Source organism: Mytilus californianus, unplaced genomic scaffold, assembly GCF_021869535.1.
Source record: "Mytilus californianus isolate M0D057914Y unplaced genomic scaffold, xbMytCali1.0.p SCAF_13, whole genome shotgun sequence".
NCBI classification, from domain to species: domain Eukaryota; kingdom Metazoa; phylum Mollusca; class Bivalvia; order Mytilida; family Mytilidae; genus Mytilus; species Mytilus californianus.
The window spans coordinates 46,650,519-46,674,936 of record NW_026262615.1 but is presented as its reverse complement, the minus strand read 5'-3'; the positions used below and the strand labels follow the sequence as shown (position 1 = coordinate 46,674,936).

Sequence of the window (24,418 nt, the reverse complement as noted above, 5' to 3'; positions counted from 1 at the left end):
ATGGCCAAGAATAGGTAACGATATGTATTTTTATTTATATTATTTTAAGGAGTCGTGTGTTGGAGGATATTGTATTCTGTTGTAGTGTGCAATACTTTTAGCGTTTATGAATTTTTAAGCATTATTCAATTTTCTTCAGCGTACATCATCGTGTGCAATCTCATCGTCCTTGAAGGCTTACTTTCATTGTAACAAAGGAACCTGTCGGGTGAAGGGTTGTATTGAAAATTATTACAACCTCTAAACTGAGGTAAAAAAACAAAATAAAAAAAATGATATGACCTTACGTATACTGTTTGATTTCTTAAAAACTTATTTATTTTTGCTTTCAGAATATCAAAAAGCGTTAAAAATCAGCTGACAGAGGAGTTCAATGGAACAAAACCAGTACCTCCTAATCCTGTTTCTATGTACCTGTATGCGAAAACTATTAGTGACGCATCGTATTCTATTGCTAAAATATACAACAACCTCAAAGATGATAAACAACTAAAAGGTAAGGACACTCCCAAACTTTGTATCTGTGTTCTTTCATTTGCTTTTAAATTAGTTAATTTGATAGTGTTCATCTCAGGTCGTATTTCATATAATATACGACAATCCAGCAAAATTTAAAGTCAATGTCTTACGCTTGACTTCCCGTCTTACACAGAATCACTTGAGCAACAAAACTAACACCCTTATTTGTTTTGAAAAGTTTGTTTTGCAGAAGGATTCATTTAAGAGGGTAACTGAATGTGAAAAAGTAAACACAAATAGATATGCAATTATATTTGTTTTAAGTACTTACTTTTAGGTTTTGCTGTAACATTTATAATGTTGTATTTAAATTTGTCCATTATTTTTTCTTGATTGCGTGCAAAAGAAAAATTTGTTTCTCATGAAAAAATAAACGGTCTCCAACTAAGTCTTCACATGTGTGAGTTGAACGTTAGTTATTTGAAAGTACTGACTACTGAGCTGATAATACCCCCGGGGACTGATAGTATTTTATAAGATGAAATAGTTTTTTGTATTTATTTTCAGAGTTGCAATCGACATTTAACTCTAAGTTACCTTCGGAAGTAGATCTGCAAGGCGTTCTTACATCGTTCGTCAGGCTTCAGAACACATATAATGTTACACCTGGAGAGATGGCAAGTGGGGACGTACTAGGAATAAAAGTTCCAATTTTAAGTGGTAGGGATTTAAACCCAGAAGACAGGACAGAAAGGACATTTATAACTGAAATATCAATAGTTAATGAATTCTAGTCTTAAACAGTCATTTTGATCTTAACATCATCTGAAAAGTCTGAATATTAAGTATTCAGTCGTGTTTAGCCTTTTAATCCATATTCATACTTATCAACTGCGGTATATTAGAAACTGTTCAGACAATTTGCTTGCAGTCCATTCACTACTGCTTTTGTGTAGCAGCTTTTGAGAAATTCAGTATGATGTTGTTGTGAACAGGTAAAAAGCAGCTACTGAATGGTCTGAACACAGACTGAATAATTCGTATTTAACTGCAAGCTAAATGTCTGAACAACCATGGATTTACCGCAATGGACAAGTCTCAAAATTGACTGAAAGACTGAAAATGAATTAAAAATTCATTGTTCAGTTCTTCAAAAGTTGTTCAGATCAAAATGACCGTTTCAGATCAACATAGTTTGCTAGCGATTTCTCACTACATAAAACAATTAACCAAATAGCTTTTCACAAATTTTGGTATGCTGCTGGCAGTTCCATTTTTCTTATGCTTTTTTTTTCTTAGATTCATGAATTAAAAATTCTTATTCCAAACATGTAGCATTGAAAAATAACAGTTTACATGCAGTAAGTTAAAATATTGATTCGCTGTTGTTTCCATATAAATGATATAATTTGCAAGAGATAAATCCCTTTACAATTGTTTAAATGTTCTGACATATGTCATCTGCTCATTAAAGCTACATCCTTGTACTCAACCAAAAGAGAAGGATAGCAACATAACATCGCACTCCTATCAGGTAATAAATATTTTAAAATGCAGTCCTTTATTTAAAACTGTGACTCTCTGTTGTTTCAAAATCGTTAAATAAATCAGAGTGTATTACCTCTTCCATGTTATTTGAATAGATACTATCTATACAATATACAAATTATAAAGTCATTGTAGCATGCGTTAACTGAACATTTCTTGGATAAAGTAGGAAGAGAAACAATTAGATTTTCTACTGTTTGTAACCATGAATAAGAATAAACATTCTATAAATATCTATCATATTCTTCCCAATGTATACTCAAGTTTGACTGACAATAAAAACATTTGACTCATTTTTGTGGATAGAAGATACCTTATTTAGGTGGTTGTTGAAAAATTTAAAAGAAGGCTAAAGGAAGTTTGTATCTTGGTAAACACTTCAATTAGTTACATATAAAATCGACGAAAATAAGGAACCACAGAATCCAAAGTACATCTCATTATAATAATCATTATTTTTATTATTATTATTATTATTTTTATTATTATTATTTTTATTATTACATGTATTATTATTTTTATTATTATTATTATTATTATTATTAATATTATCATTATTATTATTATTGTTATTAAATATCATTATCATTATTGTTATTATTATTATTATTATTTATTATTATTATTATTATTTTTTTCATTAAAGATATGTATTTGTCAAACTCTCTTTTTTTTGTTCTATTTTAGCTTACGATTGCTATGACATTGGCAAGTATGTTTATGAGAATGGACTCACACGAATAGCTTTACAGTGGATGAAGGCATCATTAGATAAGATAAAACATTTGAACTCCACAAAAGCAAAAGATTTCTCAGCAGATTTAAATGAATTCATAACAGAAATCAAAAGACAAGTAAGATTTCTAGTACATGGTTCCAATATACATGTTTCAATAACTCATCAACGTATTTTTTACAGGATTAACACAAATTGTTTTTTCAATATTTGTTTGTGTCACACATTTGGATTTTTGTAAATTATTAAAAACATAGCTCTCTTTCAGTTGACTATTTCCCAATATTCTGTTAACATTATGTTAAGTTCAACGTCCAACAGTACATTTTGATTAACGTTTTTTTACCAATTGAAATATTTTTTAAAATAAACCTCTTCCTCTTGTGATGTTTTGGGATTCAGTATTATGTTAATTCTCCCATAGTTGAATAAGACTGATTGATTAGTTGTTGGTGTTCAATTCCACAGTGGAGGAAGCCAGAGCGCTCGGGGAGAACAATCGACCTTCGTCAGGAAAACTGGCGAAATACGAGTTGAATAAGAAAAGACAACTCTGTTATTAGTAAATATATTTAATTGAGACATAGTATTAACGCTTTATTTACAGGATCTAAAAGACAGAGTACGAACAAGGATTCAAATATCAACCAATCAACTGCCAGGATTTAGTAAGTTCAAATATGCGGAAATACTGTCATTTGTTTAGCATTAAGTGTATATCAATATGAATTAAAGAAGATATAACTATTCGTGCAAACTTTTCTACAGTAAACATATTGAGTAGAGGTTATTATAATATGGTATTTTACATCAACATTAATTATTTATACGACAAGATACACTGAAAATAATAAAATAAATGATGTTGGACTTAAAATTTCATAATAGTATACTTTAATTGAATAAACAAAGATAAGGTAGAAATGCCTTGTTTATGTCAGTGTTAGAAGAGCATTTGATGCTCAAAGTTAACGCACTTGTTTTTAAAAAGAAATAGTCATGAAATACGCGCATTTAAGTGTTAAATCTTGAATATTTTCTCATAATAGCAAAGACCGAGGATGAAACAAAACTACATGTACAGTGCACGTTTTGCCTCGAGTTTCTATTTTCCACAGTTGCTTGATAATAGTTCTATCGAATCATGAGATTCCTGGTCAATTCGCTGTTTTAGAATCTAATGCAATCTGCATATATAAATAAAAAAACGTACACCAAATCTTTATGATTGGTTAAATCAAACCAACTGTAGTTTTCCGATGTCAAAATCTCGTAAATTGACTAGGAAAGGGGATATATCAAGTGGACAACAGACACCAAGAAAATATCATGAATTCTAAAGAAACGAGACCGGATTAGTCGGCAGGGTAATCATCTCCTGCTATACGTCATTTGTGTATTTCGTACGATCAATTGTGTTGAATCTAAAAAAATCCACTTTATTTTTTAATTGCACTCCTTATGATGACCTGCGATGGATTTTATTTTCTTAATGTTGAAATTTTATCGGACATTTTGCTAACTTAGACGATGATTAGAAATTATGAATTGTCATGGAGTTCTTATATATGCTAAATTCCGTTTCACATAAATTCTTAAAAAATGATTTGTTCAAATCGACTTTTACTAAGAGGATCTTGATTTCAGGACATACTAACTAAATCAAGGTATTTTCTAAAGATCTATTGCCTTATTGATAATTAGAGTTTAATGCCACTTTCAGATCTATTTTATATATCGTGCCGCTCACTTTTTTTGTTGAGGAAGCCGGAGTACCGGGATAGATTCATCGACCTTCGACAGGAAAACTGACAACCATAGTCAATTAAGATTGCAATTGAACACACGTGCGGGGTTCGAATATACAACCTGAGTGTTGACAGGCTATTGATATAGAAGGAAAAATGCTAAGAACACTCGGCCAATGAGGCCTTTCTCTAAAGAAGATTGGATCGTCCTGAATATGCATGAAATATTTGCCACTGGACGTTAAGCAACCAACAATCAATCAATAAATCAATCTAAAGAAGTAAGTTATTACCTGCAATTTAGAAGTTCCGACTTTAGGTCCTTTTTAATTTTATCATATCCTTGACGTTTGTATCAAGTTTTTGAATTCATAAATTTCGGCATCGAGCATCACTGAAGTGACACTAATTGTCGAAATGCACATTTGGTGCAGTGAAAATATTATCGTAAATGTTCTTCTGGTTTATTCTTATTTTGACGTATCCTATCACACACGTTTGATGAAACCTCGAGCTCTGAATGAGAAATATACTGGAATGTACTGAACAAGGTCCTTTTAATTTAGACGCAACAGAAGTAAAAGAATTACAGTTAGTGGTAGCAAACAATTCAATGATATATTATGGGGTAGAAAGTGATAGAAATGCGAAATTTGTAAAGAAATATGAAAACACATGTCTGAAAAGAGTAAGTTTAAAACTAAACGTAGCTTAAACAACAAAACATTGATATAAAATACATATGTATATGACTTACATACATGTGCGATTCCACCATGAAAAAATCGAATTAGTAGTCACAATCAATAGTGGAAGAAGACAAACAGACAACGCCATCCATATCGCCGAAAAAACAGGCAATTGATTGACATTAAGTTATTAATGAACTGCATTTATTATGACTCAATTTACTTTTTTATTAGTTTGTGTTTGCTCATTGTTTGTTTTAGATCGTTTTACAATATCCTAGCAAACAATACTGAGATATATGACAGAATTATTTCTTTTGTTGGTCGTTTAGAGTCAGGGCCTATTACGACATTGGCATCGGATAAAAAGAAAAAAAAAAGAAAAAAAAAAAAAACTAAAGAAAATGCAGATGGAAAAACCCCAAAAAATAAAACCCCATCTTGACCTGATTATTATGGTATTTTTTTTTAATTTTAAAAGAAATATTTCGTATTGATTTATATTGAAGGTCTGTAAAAAAGCATCGTCTTTTTTCATTTTATTTCGATCGAATTTTAACATGAACACAGATATAATAATTATGTTTGCTAATGAGACAGCTGTTAACCAAAGACCATATGCAGTGAATATAAACAACAAATTGTCATGGTACGACCTTTATCAATGTACAAAATCATGACCTTATCTTAGTAATATAGATCCCAGGCAGCAAATAGTAAAACAATTTCAGAGAAAACGAACATCCTTATTTAATGTAAGAGCGATACACATTTCAATATATCTGAAAATGAACAACAACCAATGGGACAGGCAGAACGGAAGTTGGCGAGAAAACACTTTTTGTAGCATTAAACCTTCCCCCTAATGTAGAATAGTCTGATACGACACAATAGAAAAACATTCTGTGAGAATCAGTTAAAAACCACAATAACAGCTACTAAAAAAAGATCAAACACATAACAGATACCACGTTTATAATTCTGTACACCTGACGCGTGTTTCGTTTTCAAAACACTCATCAGTGATGCTAGAATCCAAAAAAAATGAACGTAGTCACTGAAAAATAGTTTCAATCCTATTTCAAACTAATAAATAAACAACATTTTTCCAATAGTCTAAGAGGTAGGGCCGATTTCCCCTGAATTTATTCGTTTTCAGAAAGTCTTCTTAATCTTTGTAAACATTAGCAGTATTATAGTCTCATGTGAATACTTTGAGTACCATAGCAACACAATTGCTTATTTCTTATACAAATCAAAACAAAGCTATTAAACTGTATTTTTGAAAATGTTTACAACTTTGTAAATTTCTCTCAAAATGTATAAAAGGATTTTATTTACAAAATTTTAGAGGAATAAGTTATACATTTTTTCTAAAGATACAAATTGATAATGATTGGTTTAGGATGTTCTTGGTTGTAAAATGTTATCAGAATTTTTCTACAAAAACAAAAAGTAATAAAATTGAAAATGAAATAAGTAGCAGTTTTAAGCATTTTATTTTTCAAATATTAAAGTGTTTATTGAAAATAAAATCAAGTATATACATATTCCTGTTTATCATATAGAACTTTTAGAATGAAAGATTTATTGATCCATGTTTTAATCCATTCACTTTTGATTCTGAAACGGCGAAGTGCAGAATTTCATTTTTGTGAACCTTAATTATAGGATATACAATGAAGTTTGTAAATAAATAGAAATAAAAAAAGATGCATTTTTATTTTTAAAAGCAACCATCCAAATTTATTAGTCTATCATTATAGGATACTCGCTTTGGTGGAGTTTGTAAATATTTAGGAATTAAAGAGTTTACTTTTTACAAACAACCAATCAAAGTGGAGTACATCAATAAATCCCCAATGATACTGATCGTCCATGACATCATTAGTCAGAATCTTCTCGAGAAGTTAAAAGGATTTGCAAACCAGGTAAGAAATACATTAGTAAACTTCAGGATAAAAAAAGTTCAAATAAAATAACAGACAAAAAAGTGGAGTTTAATAATTTGTTTTTCGTGCTTATTATTACTATATATTTCTAAAATATTTAAAAAGTCTTCTGTATTTTTTAAAATCTGACCCTCCTGGTCATACGTAACCCCAATTACATCGATGGTAGTGGGCTCAACTTAAGTCGAGGGTTCAAACCAAGTTGTTCTATACCAAACGACTTAAACATAGTTACTTTGTACTTCTCTACCCTGGTTGTCTCATACCAAAAGACTTAAACAGAGTTACTTTCTTCCTACCAACCCTGGTTGTCTCATAACATAAGACTTAAACATAGTTACTTTCTACTTTTCCACCCTGATCATCTCATACCAAAATACTTAAACACAGTTACTTTCTACTTCTCTATCCTGGTCGATTCATACCAAAAGACTTAAACATAGTAACTTTCTGCTTCTCTTCCTTGGTTGTCTCAAACCAAAAGACCTTAACAGAGTTACTTTCTACTTACCTACCCTGGTTGTCTCATAACAAAAGACTTAAACATAGTTACTTTCTACTTTTCTACCCTGATCGTCTCATACCAAAAGACTTAAACATAGTTACTTTCTACTTCTCTACCTTGGTTGTCTAATACCAAAAGACGTAAATATAGTTACTTTCTACTCCTCTACCTTGGTTGTCTATTACCAAAAGACTTAAACATAGTTACTTTCACTTCTCTACCCTGGTTGTCTCATACCAAAAGACTTAAAATTAGATACTTTCTACTTATCTTCCATGATCGTCGTTTACATAAAAACTTAAACAAATGTAGTTTCTACCTCTATTTTTAGCACGCATTCTTTTTTTAAATACTAATCGATTTGATTCAGAGTAATGTGGCTGAGTAAAGTTACATGTCTTCCTGTCGATTGTTACAATTTAAAAAGTCTTCATCTGTATTTCTTAAAATCTGATCCTCCTGGTCATACGTAACCCCAATCACATCGATGGTAGCGGGCTCAACTTAAGTCGAAGGTTCAAACCCAGTTGTTCCATACCAAACGACTTAAACATAGTTACTTTGTACTTCTCTACCCTGGTTGTCTCATACCAAAAGACTTAAACAGAGTTACTTTCTTCCTACCAACCCTGGTTGTCTCATAACATAAGACTTAAACATAGTTACTTTCTACTTTTCCACCCTGATCATCTCATACCAAAATACTTAAACACAGTTACTTTCTACTTCTCTATCCTGGTCGATTCATACCAAAAGACTTAAACAAAGTAACTTTCTACTTCTCTACCTTGGTTGTCTCAAACCAAAAGACCTTAACAGAGTTACTTTCTACTTACCTACCCTGGTTGTCTCATAACAAAAGACTTAAACATAGTTACTTTCTACTTTTCTACCCTGATCGTCTCATACCAAAAGACTTAAACATAGTTACTTTCTACTTCTCTATCCTGGTCGTCTCATACCAAAAGACTTAAACATAGTTACTTTCTACTTCTCTACCTTGGTTGTCTAATACCAAAAGACGTAAACATAGTTACTTTCTACTTCTCTACCTTGGTTGTCTCATACCAAAAGACTTAAACATAGTAACTTTCTACTTCTCTACCCTGGTTGTCTCATACCAAAAGACTTAAAATTAGATACTTTCTTCTTATCTTCCATGATCGTCGTATACATAAAAACTTAAACAAATGTAGTTTCTACCTCTCTTCCCAGCACGCATTCTTTTTTAAATACTAATCGACTCGATTCAGAGTAATGTGTCTGAGTAAAGTTACATGTCTTCCTGTCGATTGTTACTATGTAAAGTTTCACGTTTAAAATCTGACTGATCATGTCTGTCTAGTGCAATAAGGGTTCACATTTATTTCACATTAACAGGTTCTTGTCCTGATATGCATTTAAGATTTGCCACTGAACGTTCAACGTCAATTCATCTGCATCGTCATAAGTAGTTGACCTTATCAGAAGCTATTCTATACATATAAAGGGCTATACGTTATATGTAATAAGTGATGGATATTAAACAACACACCGAAGTTATAATTTACCAGCAAAAAAGTGGGTAAACATGTTTTACATGTCAATTATTTTATATAAAAATTATATAATAGTATGCACAAAGGAAATCAAACTTTATATATTTATACACGTAATATATAATTATTTCCAGTTAAAAAGATCATCAGTAATGAGTGAGGAGTCAGTTTCCAGGAAAGCCAATTCCAATGCAAGAACTAGCTCCACGTAAGTCTTCAATTTTAATGCTCCTAATTGATTCAAATATATCTTAGAAACTTAATAATCTGAGAAAAAAGCACATTTTCTCTTTGTAACGTTCAATGATTTTCAATTGTACGTAACCGCATGTTTCATGCGGCTTTAAAAGACAAGTCTTCATTTAACTGAAGCATTCCGTGTAACATTTTACAACAATTCAAACTGTATGCTTAAAATAACGCCTTAATCTGGTATATAAAGGGCATCTACAATTCAACATGCAGTTACATTTGAATTTTGTAGAAATAAATTACTGCAAAAAAGAGGGACGAAAGATACCAGAGGGACAGTCAAACTCATAGATCGAAAACAAACTGACAACGCCATGGCCAAAAAAAAAAAATGACAAACAGACAAATAATAGTACAGATGACACAACATAGAAGACTAAAAACTAAGCAACACGAACCCCACCAAAAACTGGGGGTGATCTCAGGTGCTCCGGAAGGGTAAGTAGATCCTGCTCCACATGTGGCACCCGTCGTGTTGCTTATGTTATTACAAATCCGGTAAATAGTCTAATTCGGTAAGTCACATTCGTGAAAAGGGAAGGGTATTGTAGTTACGACATAAGGAACATATCCGATATCATCTGTGAAACGGTTATTCCATAACGGTCAACCAACTCGTGATGGCGTCCGTAAAATTTACGAAGGGATGACTTCAACTTCACCATTTGGAATTCTTGGCTTAATAGCTTCCTTGTGAGCAGCAATCCTCTATCAAGGAAATCATGATAGGAAACACAAGCCCGGGAATATCGTATCAATTAGGAGATATATACTCCGTATGCAGGCGCTGCTGGAATGTTGCTACATAGAAATGAAAAGTTTACAATTGGGAAGCTGAAATCATCTCTTTTGTCGTAAAGTTTTGTTTTCAACCGACCCTCATTGTCAATTTCTAGATGTAATTAAGATATGAGGCAGACTTAACTGTTACTGTAGTATCCTTTATCTCTAGTTCGATGGGATAGATTCGTTCAACATAGTCACCAAATTTTGTATTATTAAGTGAAAGAACATCATCTATATAGCGGAACGTAGAGTTAAAGGATTTTTCTAACTTCTTATCTTTCTTCCTAAGAAGTTCCTGTATGAAGTCAGCCTCATAATAATAAAGAAACAAGTCGGCAAGAAGAGGGGCACAATTGGTTCCCATTGGAATTCCGACAGTCTGTTGAAAAACACGTCCTCCAAACGTAACAAATATGTTGTCAATCAAGAAATCAAGCATCTTGATAATGTCAGTTTCAGAGAATTTTTTGTTTGAATCAGAATGATTCTTTACAAAGTAGGATTTATCCCTCCCCAAGACAAGATACTTGTATCTACGTTCGCCATTCTTTTTAATGAAACAAAGTAATACCAACTCTTTCAATTTGTCTTTTAGTTTGGAATGGGGAATACTTGTGTAAAGTGTAGAAAAGTCAAATGTTTTAATACTATTGCAAGATGAGAGAGTCTTAGATTGTATGTACTCTAAAAGATCTTTGGAATTTTTTAGTGTCCACATCTGATTCACGCCACCTCTAGAATAGGCAGTTTCACAATAACTTTGGAGCCCGGCTTTAATTGCTGATAAAATAGATGTTAGTAATTTAGAAAGAGGTTTCGTGGAGACACTCAAAAGAAAGTGTCTATAGGTATACATTAGAAGTCCTCTATCTTACTCTATAAATCGTTCCGAGTTCGAAATGAAGTTTATTCATCAAATATCAGCACCACATTCTTAAAATATACATAAGAAAACCAAATAAATAAATAGAAAATAGATAAAACACATATTCGGAAGATATGCCACCGTACATCCAACTTCCCCGAAAATTAATGCTGAACATATCAGATTATTTCATTCAGTCTATTGACTAATAAAAGAAGAGAAAATGTTATTGAAACAATTCTATTTTGTGTTAAAGATGTTCGTTAATCTGGACTTTTGTTAGATATTTGGAATCCTCTACTTTTATCCACGTAGTGTCAATGCAAACGTTTTCATAACTTTAGAAAATATAGTTTAAAAAGCCGTTTTTGAAAATCCTTGAAATTCCTTGTTATTTTGTCATAATGTTTTAAAGAAAAAAGGTGTCAATGTTAAATGCATGAAAAATCTAGAGAAAATCATTTCCTACCAAATTTTTATTAAAATATTTCAAAAACAAGGACACAGACCTGTCATTTTTTTTTCTTCTACTTTTTTAGTTCCGTTACTTATATACTATCAATTTATAACAGTCTTTTCAGATCTTGTTATTTTGAAAGAGAAGCGAACATCATTAAAGCATGTGATAATAAAAGTTGGTGGCATTCAAGTCGCTTTACCTTCTGCTTCTTATGCTCCTTAACAACTCGGTTTTTTTAAAAATATATTTCCTTACAATGCAATAATGCTATATATGTGTTTTGTTTACTAAAAGTTTTGTTTACTTATGATAAGGCGGGTTGATGCGAAAAAGATTTTACAACTGTGTGCTTTACCACTTATAGTTAGTTTTAGTTTTGAAATGCGATGTAAGTCGGACAAAGCGAAATATCTTATGACTAAATAGAACTTAAAAAAAAAAAAATCAATAACTTTTTAGATGTAATTGGCGTTGAACTGTCATATCTGTGAAAGACTAAAACAGAACTAGATATATCTTCAGTCTAAAGCAAAGCTAGATATATCTTTAGTCTACAGCAAAGCTAGATATATCTTTAGTCTTGTCAATCTTATATAGTTATATGTCTACCTTTGATAAAAATGGTGATAGCTATATATATTTGGTATTCAAATGAAATTGTCTATCTCCCAGTACAACTACAATAATACGATATTTCTATACTCTACGAGTTTTTGTTGGAACTACACTGTTCTATCTCAGATAAGATTATAATAGCTTATTCATCTAGTTAATTCAGAAAAAACATTATTCTTATCTAGTGTCTCGACTATTTTTCATGTATTTTTGCTGTGAAATAATTGTTATCAAAATTATCTTAACAGTACTATGCATGCATGGTTTGAACTCAATCTATGAGTAATTCTTAGCAAATCCAACAGTCTAGAACTTGGGATATTACACAGTTAAAAAACCAATGGTCTATCTCCAAAAGAAATATAGAGATAAACTTCTAAAACAACATTGTTTGTAGTGAGGTGATTTATCTCCAGAGAAAAAGGATGCTTTATTTATCTAAGTCACTTGTCTATTAAAAAAAAACCCAATCGAACAAAGAGTTAATAGTTCTCAAAAGTACCAGGATTATAATTTAATACGCCAGACGCGCGTTTCGTTAACCTTCATGTACGTAAATTCGATTCCTGTTTAACTTTTTTATGTTTCAGTCAAATATTTATGATATTGCTCTTTTAAACTTCATATTCAACTTCCAAACAGTTAGAAAAATGGGAAATACATAATTATAAGATTCACACGACGATATATTGCTATATATGTAGAGTTATAAGAACTCATGATCTTACAACCAGCCGATACTGTTTACTAATATTTTGGCATTGCACAAGACTGTTTATGATGTCTTTACACGAAATCTGTTTGATACTTTAGAGGGTGATACCATGATGTTTTTTTTTTCTGTTGTAATTTGCTTTGCCCCAGCTGTCATTAACTCCGTGTACTCTTATGTAAACTGTTTTTGTGCCTTGTATCGATCATTTGCGTTAAGCCACTTTCAAATGATTTTTACTGTTTATTCATATGTTGTGCTTTTACAACACCGTCCCAAATTAGGGGAAGGGTTGAGCACTAACAAACATGGTAATTCTGCCAAATTCTTAACATGTCTGTTCCAAGTCAGGATCCTGTGACTCAGTGGTTGTCATTGGTTTTTGTCAGTCATATTTGTTTTTCTTAAATTGCACTGTTATAAATTAGGCTGTAAGTTTCTCGTTTGAATTGGTTCACAATTTTTGCGTCTGACCCTTTAACAGATTACTATAAGGCCATAAGGTTACCTTTGATACAGGTCATTACAACACTGGTGGATAATTGTGTCATTGACAATCATACCACATATCCTATATCATTTTCAATATAATGGATGACAATAAACCGGCTTGAATAATCTTGATTCATTTATTGCGCGTCAATTTTTGTTGATTTAGGATAATGTACTTTGTGATGTGCTTATTCTGCATACAAGCATATGAGGAATTGTATATCGTTGAACAATTATATTCGTGGTTTACCTATACCCACGAAATCCATGGAAATTGGTATCCCACGAATAATAATAAATGAACAGTAGGTATATTTTCAACATCGTTATACTTTTCCATTTTTAACTATTGACAATTTAGTTTGCTTGCCTCTTAACTGTTCTATACTGTTAACTCTTGTTACAGGTATTACTTTATGGACGATATGACTGATCCTGATGTTATTAAGTTTAATGGTCTTCTAGAACGTCTGACTGGACTGAGAACAAATTCTCGACAGGCCGATAACTTGCAGGTAAACAAGGTTGAATACTTATAATTTCATGGAATATATAGAAGTATTTAAAACTGGAAAACACACAATTACCAGAATTCACTCTGAAAGTTTACTAAAACGAGTTATATGAACTGATGTGTGCTGTACATATTAACTTGAAAAAAGTAAAATAAATCCTAGAAAATAATGTAAATAAAATAAACACATTCAGTTGATGTTTTGAAAAAGAAGAGCGAGATATAAAAAGGACATTAACATTCAAAAATTGAAAGAAGACCACAAAAAACAAAGAAAACAACGAAAAAATGTATACCAGTCTTAGAACAGTACATAGAAAACTAAACAAGGAGTAAAAAAATCGATGGGTTCATCATTCGTGATAACTCTTGCATATATCTACTGCAGTCTTATTGCAACTAAAATTTTAAATTACAAACACGTTTTGCAGGATCTCAACATTGACGACTTCAAGTCTAAACCTCCTGATTGCACCTGTGCTAGTTTCCAATTCACATATTATCCGGCTGGCCACGTTATTACCGGAAACCTCAACATTGTCAATAACACTTTCCTGCGAAATTTGTTATCCAAAGGTCCGAAATATCGTGAGCCTAAATCCATCAATTGGAAATACAACTTCAAAATACTGATGGATTCAGTCGAGGATTATGCAAGGCAATGGGCTGAACGCGAGAAAGAAGACGTAGATACTCTTCCGAATGGATTAAGGCTATGAGGTCGTTGATACAAATCCGAATTAAGAAACTTAATGGGCCTAACAATACTCACGCTACGTCACTTTTTACAGACCCAAATGTTGCAAAACACTTGTCCTTCCTCTATGACAAATATGTTGTTGTCCCCGCAGATAAAGCCCCAAACAACATCGTTTTTGTGTGTAAATATTATTACATAAACTGCTTGGTAAATGAATAAGGTATTGACAATTCACTTGGAAACTCAACATATACCCTCACGACACTTACCAAAGAGGAAATCCTGGATAATCATAGGTCTGTTCTATGTTCCGTTGGAATTTCAACCAAAGATGAAGAACTGGATCTTCCATCACTATATTGGATACCTAAACTTTATAAGTGTCCTTACAAACAACGGTATATTGCTGGGTCTTCCAAGTGCTCCACGAAACCTCTTTCTAAATTATTAACATCTATTTTATCAGCAATCAAAGCCGGGCTCCAAAGTTATTGTGAAACTGCCTATTCTAGAGGTGGCGTGAATCAGATGTGGATACTAAAAAATTCCAAAGATCTTTCAGAGTACATACAATCTAAGACTATCTCATCTTGCAATAGTATTAAAACATTTGACTTTTCTACACTTTACACAAGTATTCCCCATTCCTAACTAAAAGACAAATTGAAAGAGTTGGTATTACTTTGTTTCATTAAAAAGAATGGCGAACGTAGATACAAGTATCTTGTCTTGGGGAGGGATACATCCTACTTTGTAAAGAATCACTCTGATTTAAACAAAAAATTCTCTGAAACTGACATTATCGAGATGCTTGATTTCTTGTTTGACAACATATTTGTTACGTTTGGAGGACGTGTTTTTCAACAGACTGTCGGAATTCCAATGGGAACCAACTGTGCCCCTCTTCTTGCCGACTTGTTTCTTTATTATTACGAGGCTGACTTCATACATGAACTTCTTAGGAAGAAAGATACATGTAAGAAGCTAGCAATATCCTTTAACTTTACGTTCCGCTATATAGATGATGTTCTCTCACTAAATAATACAAAATTTGGTGACTATTTTGAACGAATCTATCCCATCGAACTAGAGATAAAGGATACTACAGATACAGTTAAGTCTGCCTCATATCTTGACTTACATCTAGAAATTGACAATGAGGGTCGGTTGAAAACAAAACTTTACGACAAAAGAGATGGTTTTAGCTTCCCAATTGTGAACTTTCCATTTCTATGTAGCTACATTCCAGCAGCGCCTGCATACGGAGTATATATCTCCCAATTGATACGATATTCCCGGGCTTGTATTACCTATCATGATTTTCTTGATAGAGGATTGCTGCTCACAAGGAAGGTATTAAACCAAGAGGTCCAAATAGTGAAGTTGAAATCATCCCTTCGTAAATTTTACGGACGCCATTACGAGTTGGTTGACCGTTATGGAATAACCGTTTCACAGATAATATCGGATATGTTCCTTATGTCGTAACTACAATATCCTTCCCTTTTCACGAATGTGACCTACCGAATTAGACTATTTACCGGATTTGTAATAACATAAGCAACACGACGGGTGCCACATGTTGGGCAGGATCTGCTTTTTCCTTCCGGAGCACCTGAGATAACCCCACGTTTTTGGTGGGGTTCGTGTTGCTTAGTCTTTAGTTTCCCATGTTGTGTCATCTGTACTATTGTTTGTCTGTTTGTCATTTTTTTTTTTGGCCATGGCGTTGTCAGTTTGTTTTCGATCTATGAGTTCGACTGTCCATCCGGTATCATTCGTCCCTCTTTTTTTACCGTAGATTCGATCATTATTGTTGGTATTTCTCAGAATATCGAAACACGTTTAAGGCCCATTGCTTTTTTCATATGTAAATTTTGACATACAAAAATATCGAATTAGACTTCTCAGCGGGTTTGTACCTACATGAACAACACGACGGGTGCTAGATATGGAGCAGGATCTGCTTACCATTCCACAGCACATGGAATCACCCCGGTTTTCGTTGGGGTTCTTGTTGCTCAGTCTTCAGGTTTCTATTTTGTGTTTTGTATACTGTAAGTGGTCTTTGATCGTTTTTCGTTTTTTTGTCATGGCATTGTCGGGTTGTTTTCGAATTATGAGTTTGAATATCCCTTTGGTATCTCTCGCCTCTATTATTATGACGTTTAATTAAATACGTAGTCTGAAGTTATTAAATTAGAACACACGTTAAAATTTACAATCTTACGGGTCATTCCTTTTGATGAAATAATATAAGTCACGTGATAAAGAATTACTAATATCTTTTTTCTTTATTATCTTTCTTAAATATGTTGGTTGATGGTAAATGATCAGCAGTAATCTAGTAACTAGTTATAAATGTCGTGCGTCTATTCTGATGGAGTTGAAACCTCAGTTTCTAAAAATTTCTTTATTTATCAATCGGAAATTTCAGAAATGTAAGCTGATGATACATTTGGAGACAAAATGTCAACTAGCAGTTGCATCGCCCGGATGCAACCAAATTAAGATAAAAAAAACTTTACCAATTGTGTGCACCCGAAGCGCTTTTCTGGATTTTCCATCATCAGTAACGCTAAAACCTAGACTTTGAATGCATGGCATTCATTAATACGCAGAAACGTTGGGAGCTACATAACTTAAAGGGATATAAAACTAAGACAACATGAAGATGTGATATGCATCCCCTATGGCCTTTATTTCCCCGTCAGTTCTGTCGAATTAATATGAAAATGATCAGTTATCAGCAGTTTGAAATACACTTTTTTTCTCGTTGCAAGCTTAAAACGACACTGATCGGTAAACGTATTGACTTTTTAAACCAAAATTTGTTGCTTACTACAATGTAACCCACGTCTAATTTATCTTGGGACTAGATAACTATAATAAATTAACAATTAACCCTGTATGCAAAGAATGTATGCTCACCTTAATGTTGTCCTTCCACCTGTTGATTTGGGTGCCACTGATGAATCTTATGCAGACATAGCATGCGTCTAGCGTAACAAATTATAAGCATTGTATCTTTGATATGTTTATTCCAGTTTGCTCTTTTCTTACATTATACAACTGTTTTGACCAACCAGAATCAGTAATCATGATTGTTAATCCGAAAATATATTCCTTGAAAAGTCTAAACCTTAACTTTATAGCGATAGTAATTTGCTACTGATGGACAAAAAATATAAAGAAACGAACACCTTACATTTTGGTGTGGTAAAAAAAAACTATATAATAAAGTTAGACAGAGTAATTCCTCATTATTTTGCTGACTCGTTAGTTTCATAAGTGAACTATAAAGGTGTAATACCACTGAAACATGTACGTCACATCAGGTTTCATATTTCATATTTCCATGAATTTGACATTTGTAGGAAATCAACCCTATATTTCATTGCAGAATTTGTTTAGTCATACACATACATCTTGGGTGATTCAAAGCACCATTCTTTTTTTATTTGGTGTTTCTATAAAATATTTTGGAAACTTGATGTGACATGGCTACTACAGTAAAAAGGGAAAAAAGGGGTGACAATTTGACTGGTTAACTTCCAGTGATGTTTATTATCTTATATACAATGAAATGTGATGTGATATGTTGACTGTAGTACTGGACAGTATTTCTTTATTTGAAACAAAGATAAATTCTGCACATTTTTTTTCAAAAATGCTAATTTAACAAAGACTAATAGGGAAAAAACAATGATGGTATTACTCATTAACTCTCTGGCAATTTTGGAGAGCAGGGCTTACTTCATCTGTAAAGTGCACAGATAAAAAATCTATCATTTGCATTCCCTTTCGTTTACTTTAGCCGTTGTGATCATTTGCTTTCTGTAATATTTAACGACTTGTTGTAAAATACTTATTTCATTTTGTAATTTTGCCATTTTATACATATTATTCATATAAGATATGCATTACTTTCGTTAATATGAAATGTTTTGTTTTCTCTATTCAGGTTGTAAATTACGGTATCGGCGGAGAATATAAGCCACATTTTGATTGGCAGGATGAAACATTGGTAAGATATGAATTTTTTGAAGAAAAGATTTTAAATAATCAGTGAAATAAAGATGACACAATATAGCGTTTAACCCGAATTAAGTGTTTTAAGTTAAAGTCACTTACTTGTAATGTTTACATATTTAATGCTTTGATATTCACAGAATACTTTTATAGGGTTATTTTGACCTCCAATTTTTGTCTATTAAGTTTTGTTAATGAAGTACTTGTAAATCATTGTGAGCAATGATTTGTTTGTTTTTATTTCATAATATGTCTCTCTCTATATGAATGAATTCCGACACAACTTGTTGATGGGTTTATTTCAATCGTCAACAATTGTTCAGGATCAAACACAGTAAAAATGTGTTCTTCCTATGCCTGAGAGTTGATCTTTCTCTACACATTTATTGCAATGAAATACATATTATATTTAACGGATTACTTAAATGATTATGTTTGCTTTTGTTTATACACTATTGATATGTTCACATAAAATCCAAATGGATTTTTGTGTTATGATAATATTACATCTCAACCTGATCGAATGTGTAAAAAATATCATAGGAGTTAGTTCCTTCACATAATACAATGTATGTTTATGAGAAATGTGCGCTGTTTATAATTAATCGTTGCATTGCCAATTAGAGGTAGGCATATTATCATACCATGTTTTGCAGGTAACAACATGTTAGTTCCCTCACATAATACAATGTATGTTAATGAGAAATGTGCGCTGTTTATAATTAATCGTTGCATTGCCAATTAGAGGTAGGCATATTATCATACCATGTTTTGCAGGTAACAACGTATTATTTCCCTATGATAATACAATGTATGGTAGTGAGAAATGTGCGCTGTTTAGAATTAATCACGCTGGACAAACATTATAATACACAATAATGTTATATACATTTGTACATAGGACTAAGGTTTTTTGACTTTAAAGAAGTATTAAAAGGAGTAGCAAATGTTAAAAAAAATATGTACCAAACATTGTAGGAAATGCATGACCAATGTTTTTGTCTGCCTGTATTACCCATTGATAATCTTGATAGACATGTTTACAGAAAACTAATGCGATTGTATTTACATGATTATTTATATTGTAGATTGATGCCTTTTTTCATACTGGAACAAACAGAGTTTTGACTATAATACTTTACGTAAGTTTTACATTTTACTTCATTATTTACTATAAGTTTTATGAAGATTACCTTATCGTTCATTGTATCACGCCGAAACTCTTGTATCGGATCTAAATGTCATGTAGTGATCTATTTATATATCAGTGAGTCGCTTATCGTTCCAGGTATCAACTTGAAACTTCCATTCAATAACATTAACGGTACCAAGGTTTTCTGCACCAGATGCGCATTTTGACAATAAATGTGTCTTTGGTGATGCTTAAGGCCATAAATATTTGAAAATCCAAAGCTTATTAAAAAGATGGTCGAACTGTTTCCGCTTTATGTTACCTACAATTGCTCCAAGTTAGAATCATTGTGTTCCTTCTGTAAAGGGGGCGTCGGTGGACGACTGGTCTAAGTAGTCGAACTACTGTACCTAGCCTGTCAACCCCGAGGTTGTGGATTTGAATCCGCACGTGGCAGGTGCGCTCGACTCTATAAAATAAACTGACCATCACAAAATAGCACAATTGTGCTGAAAGTGGCGTAAAAAACCAATCAACCAAACAAACAATTTTTTTAACCTCATAAAACAAGGGATATATCGAGGCGAACCAAAATACCGATTAGACAGTCAGATATCAAACAACTTATGCGACCCCAAAAGTTAAATAACTAGTTCCACCATCATGCTTGATCATCCATTTTACTGTTCACAAAGACGGTGGCGTGGTAAGAGACATTCTGTTGACCTTTCAATCGAATGAATAGTGAATTTAATCAGTTTTCTATCAATTTGTGTTTACTTTCTTTTCTAGTATTTATTAAATCAGCCAATTAAATTCCTACCTACAAAATATTCTAATTTTATTTCATTACATTCAAATACAATAACAAACTAATGCATTTATCAAATTACAGTTGAGTGACGTTGAAGTCGGCGGTTCGACAGTTTTTCCAGAATTAGGACTTGCTGTGTCACCTGTGAAGGTATATCCATATGTAAAACTTTTTTTAAATACTGGTATAACGTAAGGAGTTTGATCATAACTCTAAGTAGAATTATTCTTTTCTGAAAGTATTAACATAATATACCATGGTTTTTTCTACCTGCAGTCTTAGAAGGCATTAGCAAGATTTATTACAAAGTTTTTAATTTTTTGCTTTCTATGCTCTTCAATTTCTATTGATTTTTGCTTCTAACTGTTTTGATTTCAGCTCAAATGACGAGTCTCATGTGTGTCTCATGCGTGTTTGACGTAACTAATCATAAGGCAGTTATCTTTGATAAGTTTTCACATTGTGGTTTCCTAGACACTTAAAAATGTGTGTTCCACAACGTTAACTACGATATAATGTGACAAACGACGTTACATAGGAATATCAGACGATCTAGCTGTGCATTACTTATGAATTGCAAATATCAGAAAGACAGAATAACAACTGTCATACAAAACAGATCCATGAACTCTACAACATGTGTGCAAACCTATTGATTGAGGTTGTATACCTTCCATTTTGGACATAATACAGATTTTCCCTCCATTTCTCATTTTACGTTTTCTTATTTTTTTCTAAAGAGAGGTAAAATATTCCAAAAGGATATTCAAACTCATAAGTCGAAAACAAACTGACAACGCCATGGCAAAAAAATAGTAACGACTAAGCAACACGAACACCATTTAAAACCGGTGTGATTAAATTGTCCTTTGATACATTTGATTATTTGTATATCAGTGAATAAAGTTAATAAAGCTACAAAGTTATTGACAGAAGGTCAAACAAACAAACATAAAAACAAGTCCTCAAAACACTACACAGAAGACAACAGATCGAGCAACATGAAACACACAAATTCTTTGTTGCGCGGACTGTGAGCAGTACTTTGAAATTGCCATTATTCAAATGGTACATTTATAAATCTTTCCAAAAGGGACAGATACGGGGACAAAAAAGGTCAATTTAGAAAAAAGACAAAGAAAGTTTGTTCACGTTTGTTTGACCTCATTTATGTTTAAGTGCAAATAAAGTTCAATTCCAACTGGCTTAATTCATTATTAACAGTATATAGTAAGATCAAGTCCATTATTGCTTAGGATCCTCGATTACCAAGTGGTCAAAACAGTGCAACTACTTGTCAAAACTTGGTGAAAGTTCTAATCCCACACGTGTAAGGTGCATTGGACTTAATTGTCGTAACTACAATCCCTTTCCCTTATCTCCGAATGTGACCTACCGAATAAGACTTATGACCGGGTTTGTACTTACATGAGCAACATGAAGGGTGCCACATGTGGATCAGGATCTGCTTACCCTTCCGGAGCACATGAGATCACTACCTTGCCTCTTTTTTTGAATAGGAGTGTTAGTTATCCCGCGATGATTCTACCGAGGCACTCTGGCTTCCTCAACTAATAAAAAATTATCAACACGAAAGAGCCAATATTGCAGGAAGTGGGATTTAACACAATTCAATCAATCGTTCAGTATTTTATGATAGCAAAACACTGATCATTTGCAACATAGACTACAATTTTCAAAGCATAAAATCGAACTATTGGGCGTAATGGTAAAACCATACGTCGGAAATTTTTTCATATGCATTCATATATTCCGTTCAATTTGAATTATAAATATTGAATGATTTGCATGTGATTTGATGTAAATTTAAGGTACATTTTAAACTTCAACCAACCCTTTTCCCGGAATCTTTTACGGAAGACACAATAGGAGCTGTCTTCCGGATTGCCTTTCAAAAACCATCTGTTTTGCTATTGGGAAATCGGATCCAGATTTTACTTACCCACCGTTACAAACTTTTCATTAGCTTCTCCTCGGGATTCGGATCTCTTCGTAGTTTCGGATCGGATACCCGGTGTTTTGTATCTGCCGATAATAGGATGTATTGAATGTATGCTAAATTGAAATTAAAACACAATCCATCTAATTTTGTAGGGTTCTGCTTTATTTTTTACAAATTTGGACAAAGATGAACAGGGTGACAAATCAACATTACATGCAGGATGCCCAGTATTTTTTGGATCAAAATGGATCGCCAACAAATGGATACACAAAAAAGACCAAGATATGAATTTTCTGCAGACAATTCCTTCGATTTGGAAATATTTTTAGTCCACGATTTCCCGGGACAATTTTGAATAACAATTTTTAAGTCTCTATGCAAATCTTTCATTATAATTTAAGTGGAATTTAATTCACTTAAGGACATGTAGGTTACTGTTGAATTTAGCAATATCCACTTATGAATAAAGCATTTATTTATATGCTTAATTCTTCTTATATTAGACAGAAACCATATCCCTTGAAGCAAATCACTATGTTTTAGTCCTTTATTTCCGGGGACTATTTTAAATTACAATTTTTAGTCGCTATGAATGTATATTTAGCTTAGAATTAATGAGAACTTTTATTTTCATTATGATGCCATTTGTAAATAGCTACATTTTTGAAGTTGAATGAATAATGTATCTATATGCTAAAAGAGTGGCAAAAGATACCAAAGGAACATTCAAACTCATAAGTCGAAAATAAACTGACAACGCCACGGCTAAAAAGAAAAGAAAGAAGAAGGGATGATTTCGACTTCACCACTTGGAACTCTGGGTTTAATAGCTTCCTTGTGAGCAGCAACCCTTTATCAAGGAAATCATGATAGGAAATACAAGCCCTGGAATATCGTTTCACCTGGGAGATATATACTCCGTATGCAGGCGCTGCTGGAATGTTGCTTCATAGAAATGGAAAGTTCACAATTGGGAAGCTGAACTCATCTCTTTTGTCGTAAAGTTTTGTTTTCAACCGACCCTCATTGTCAATTTCTAGATGTCGTTTAAAATATGAAACAGACTTAACTGTATCTGTTGTATCCTTATCTCAAGTTTGATTGGATAGCTGAGTTCAACATAGTCATCAATAAAGGCAACAGTAGTATACCGCTGTTCGAAAACTCATAAATCGATAGAGATAAAAACAAATCCGTGTTACAAACTAAAACTGAGGGAAACGCATCAAATATAAGAGGAGAACAACGACACAACAAAAACACAACATTAAAATGTAACACACACAGAAACAAACTATAATATAACAATGGCCATTTTCCTGACTTGGTACAGGACATTTTAAGAAAATAATGGTGGGTTGAACCTGGTTTTGTGGCATGCCAAACCTCCCGCTTTTATGGCAACGTCAAATACAACACCAAAACGACAACATCACATGACAGGACCACAATACAAATAAATGGGAGAACATATAGGACAAAGAAACACACGAATAATAGCTAACAAAAGGTACTAGGCTTAAAATTCAATACGCCAGACGTGCGTCTCGTCCACACAAGACCAACCAGTGACGCTCAGATGAAAAAAGTTTGAAAGCCAAAACAAGTACAAAGCTGAAGCACACCGAGGACCAAAACTTCCAAAGTTGCGCCTAACACGGCCAGGGTTTTCTGCCTGGGACAAAAACATCCTTATTATTTAGAATAATTTAAAAATAAATTTTGAATTATTTAGTGACAGAACATCTTGTATACAGCGGAAAGTAAAGTTAAAGGATACTGCTAACTTCTTGTCTTTCTTCCTAAGAAATTCCTGTATGAAGTCAGCCTAATATGAATAAAAGAACAAGTCGACAAGAAGAAGGGCACAGTAGGTTCCAATGGGAATGCCGAATGTTTGTTGAAA

The 24,418-nt window shown here is 32.8% G+C and overlaps 1 protein-coding gene across 1 annotated transcript; it reads left to right on the top strand.

Moving 5' to 3' along the window:
* LOC127723959 (prolyl 4-hydroxylase subunit alpha-2-like) lies at positions 1–22,985 on the top strand. The gene is made up of 13 exons (XM_052230675.1): positions 1–14; positions 333–496; positions 1,027–1,179; positions 2,695–2,861; positions 3,351–3,411; positions 5,058–5,179; positions 6,947–7,111; positions 9,310–9,383; positions 13,764–13,872; positions 18,536–18,598; positions 19,692–19,745; positions 20,631–20,699; positions 22,665–22,985. Exons 1-13 carry the CDS (start codon positions 1–3, stop codon positions 22,839–22,841), a joined length of 1,392 nt encoding a protein of 463 aa, XP_052086635.1. The 3' UTR covers positions 22,842–22,985.
* The last annotated feature ends 1,433 nt before the right edge of the window (positions 22,986–24,418 follow it).

What these genes read in the sequence shown, in the direction of transcription:
- LOC127723959 (XM_052230675.1), top strand. An exon ending in AATGCAAGAACTAGCTCCAC is followed by an intron (nt 9,384 to 13,763) that starts GTAAGTCTTCAA and finishes CTCTTGTTACAG; the next exon opens with GTATTACTTTATGGACGATA. An exon ending in ATTGGCAGGATGAAACATTG is followed by an intron (nt 18,599 to 19,691) that starts GTAAGATATGAA and finishes TTTATATTGTAG; the next exon opens with ATTGATGCCTTTTTTCATAC.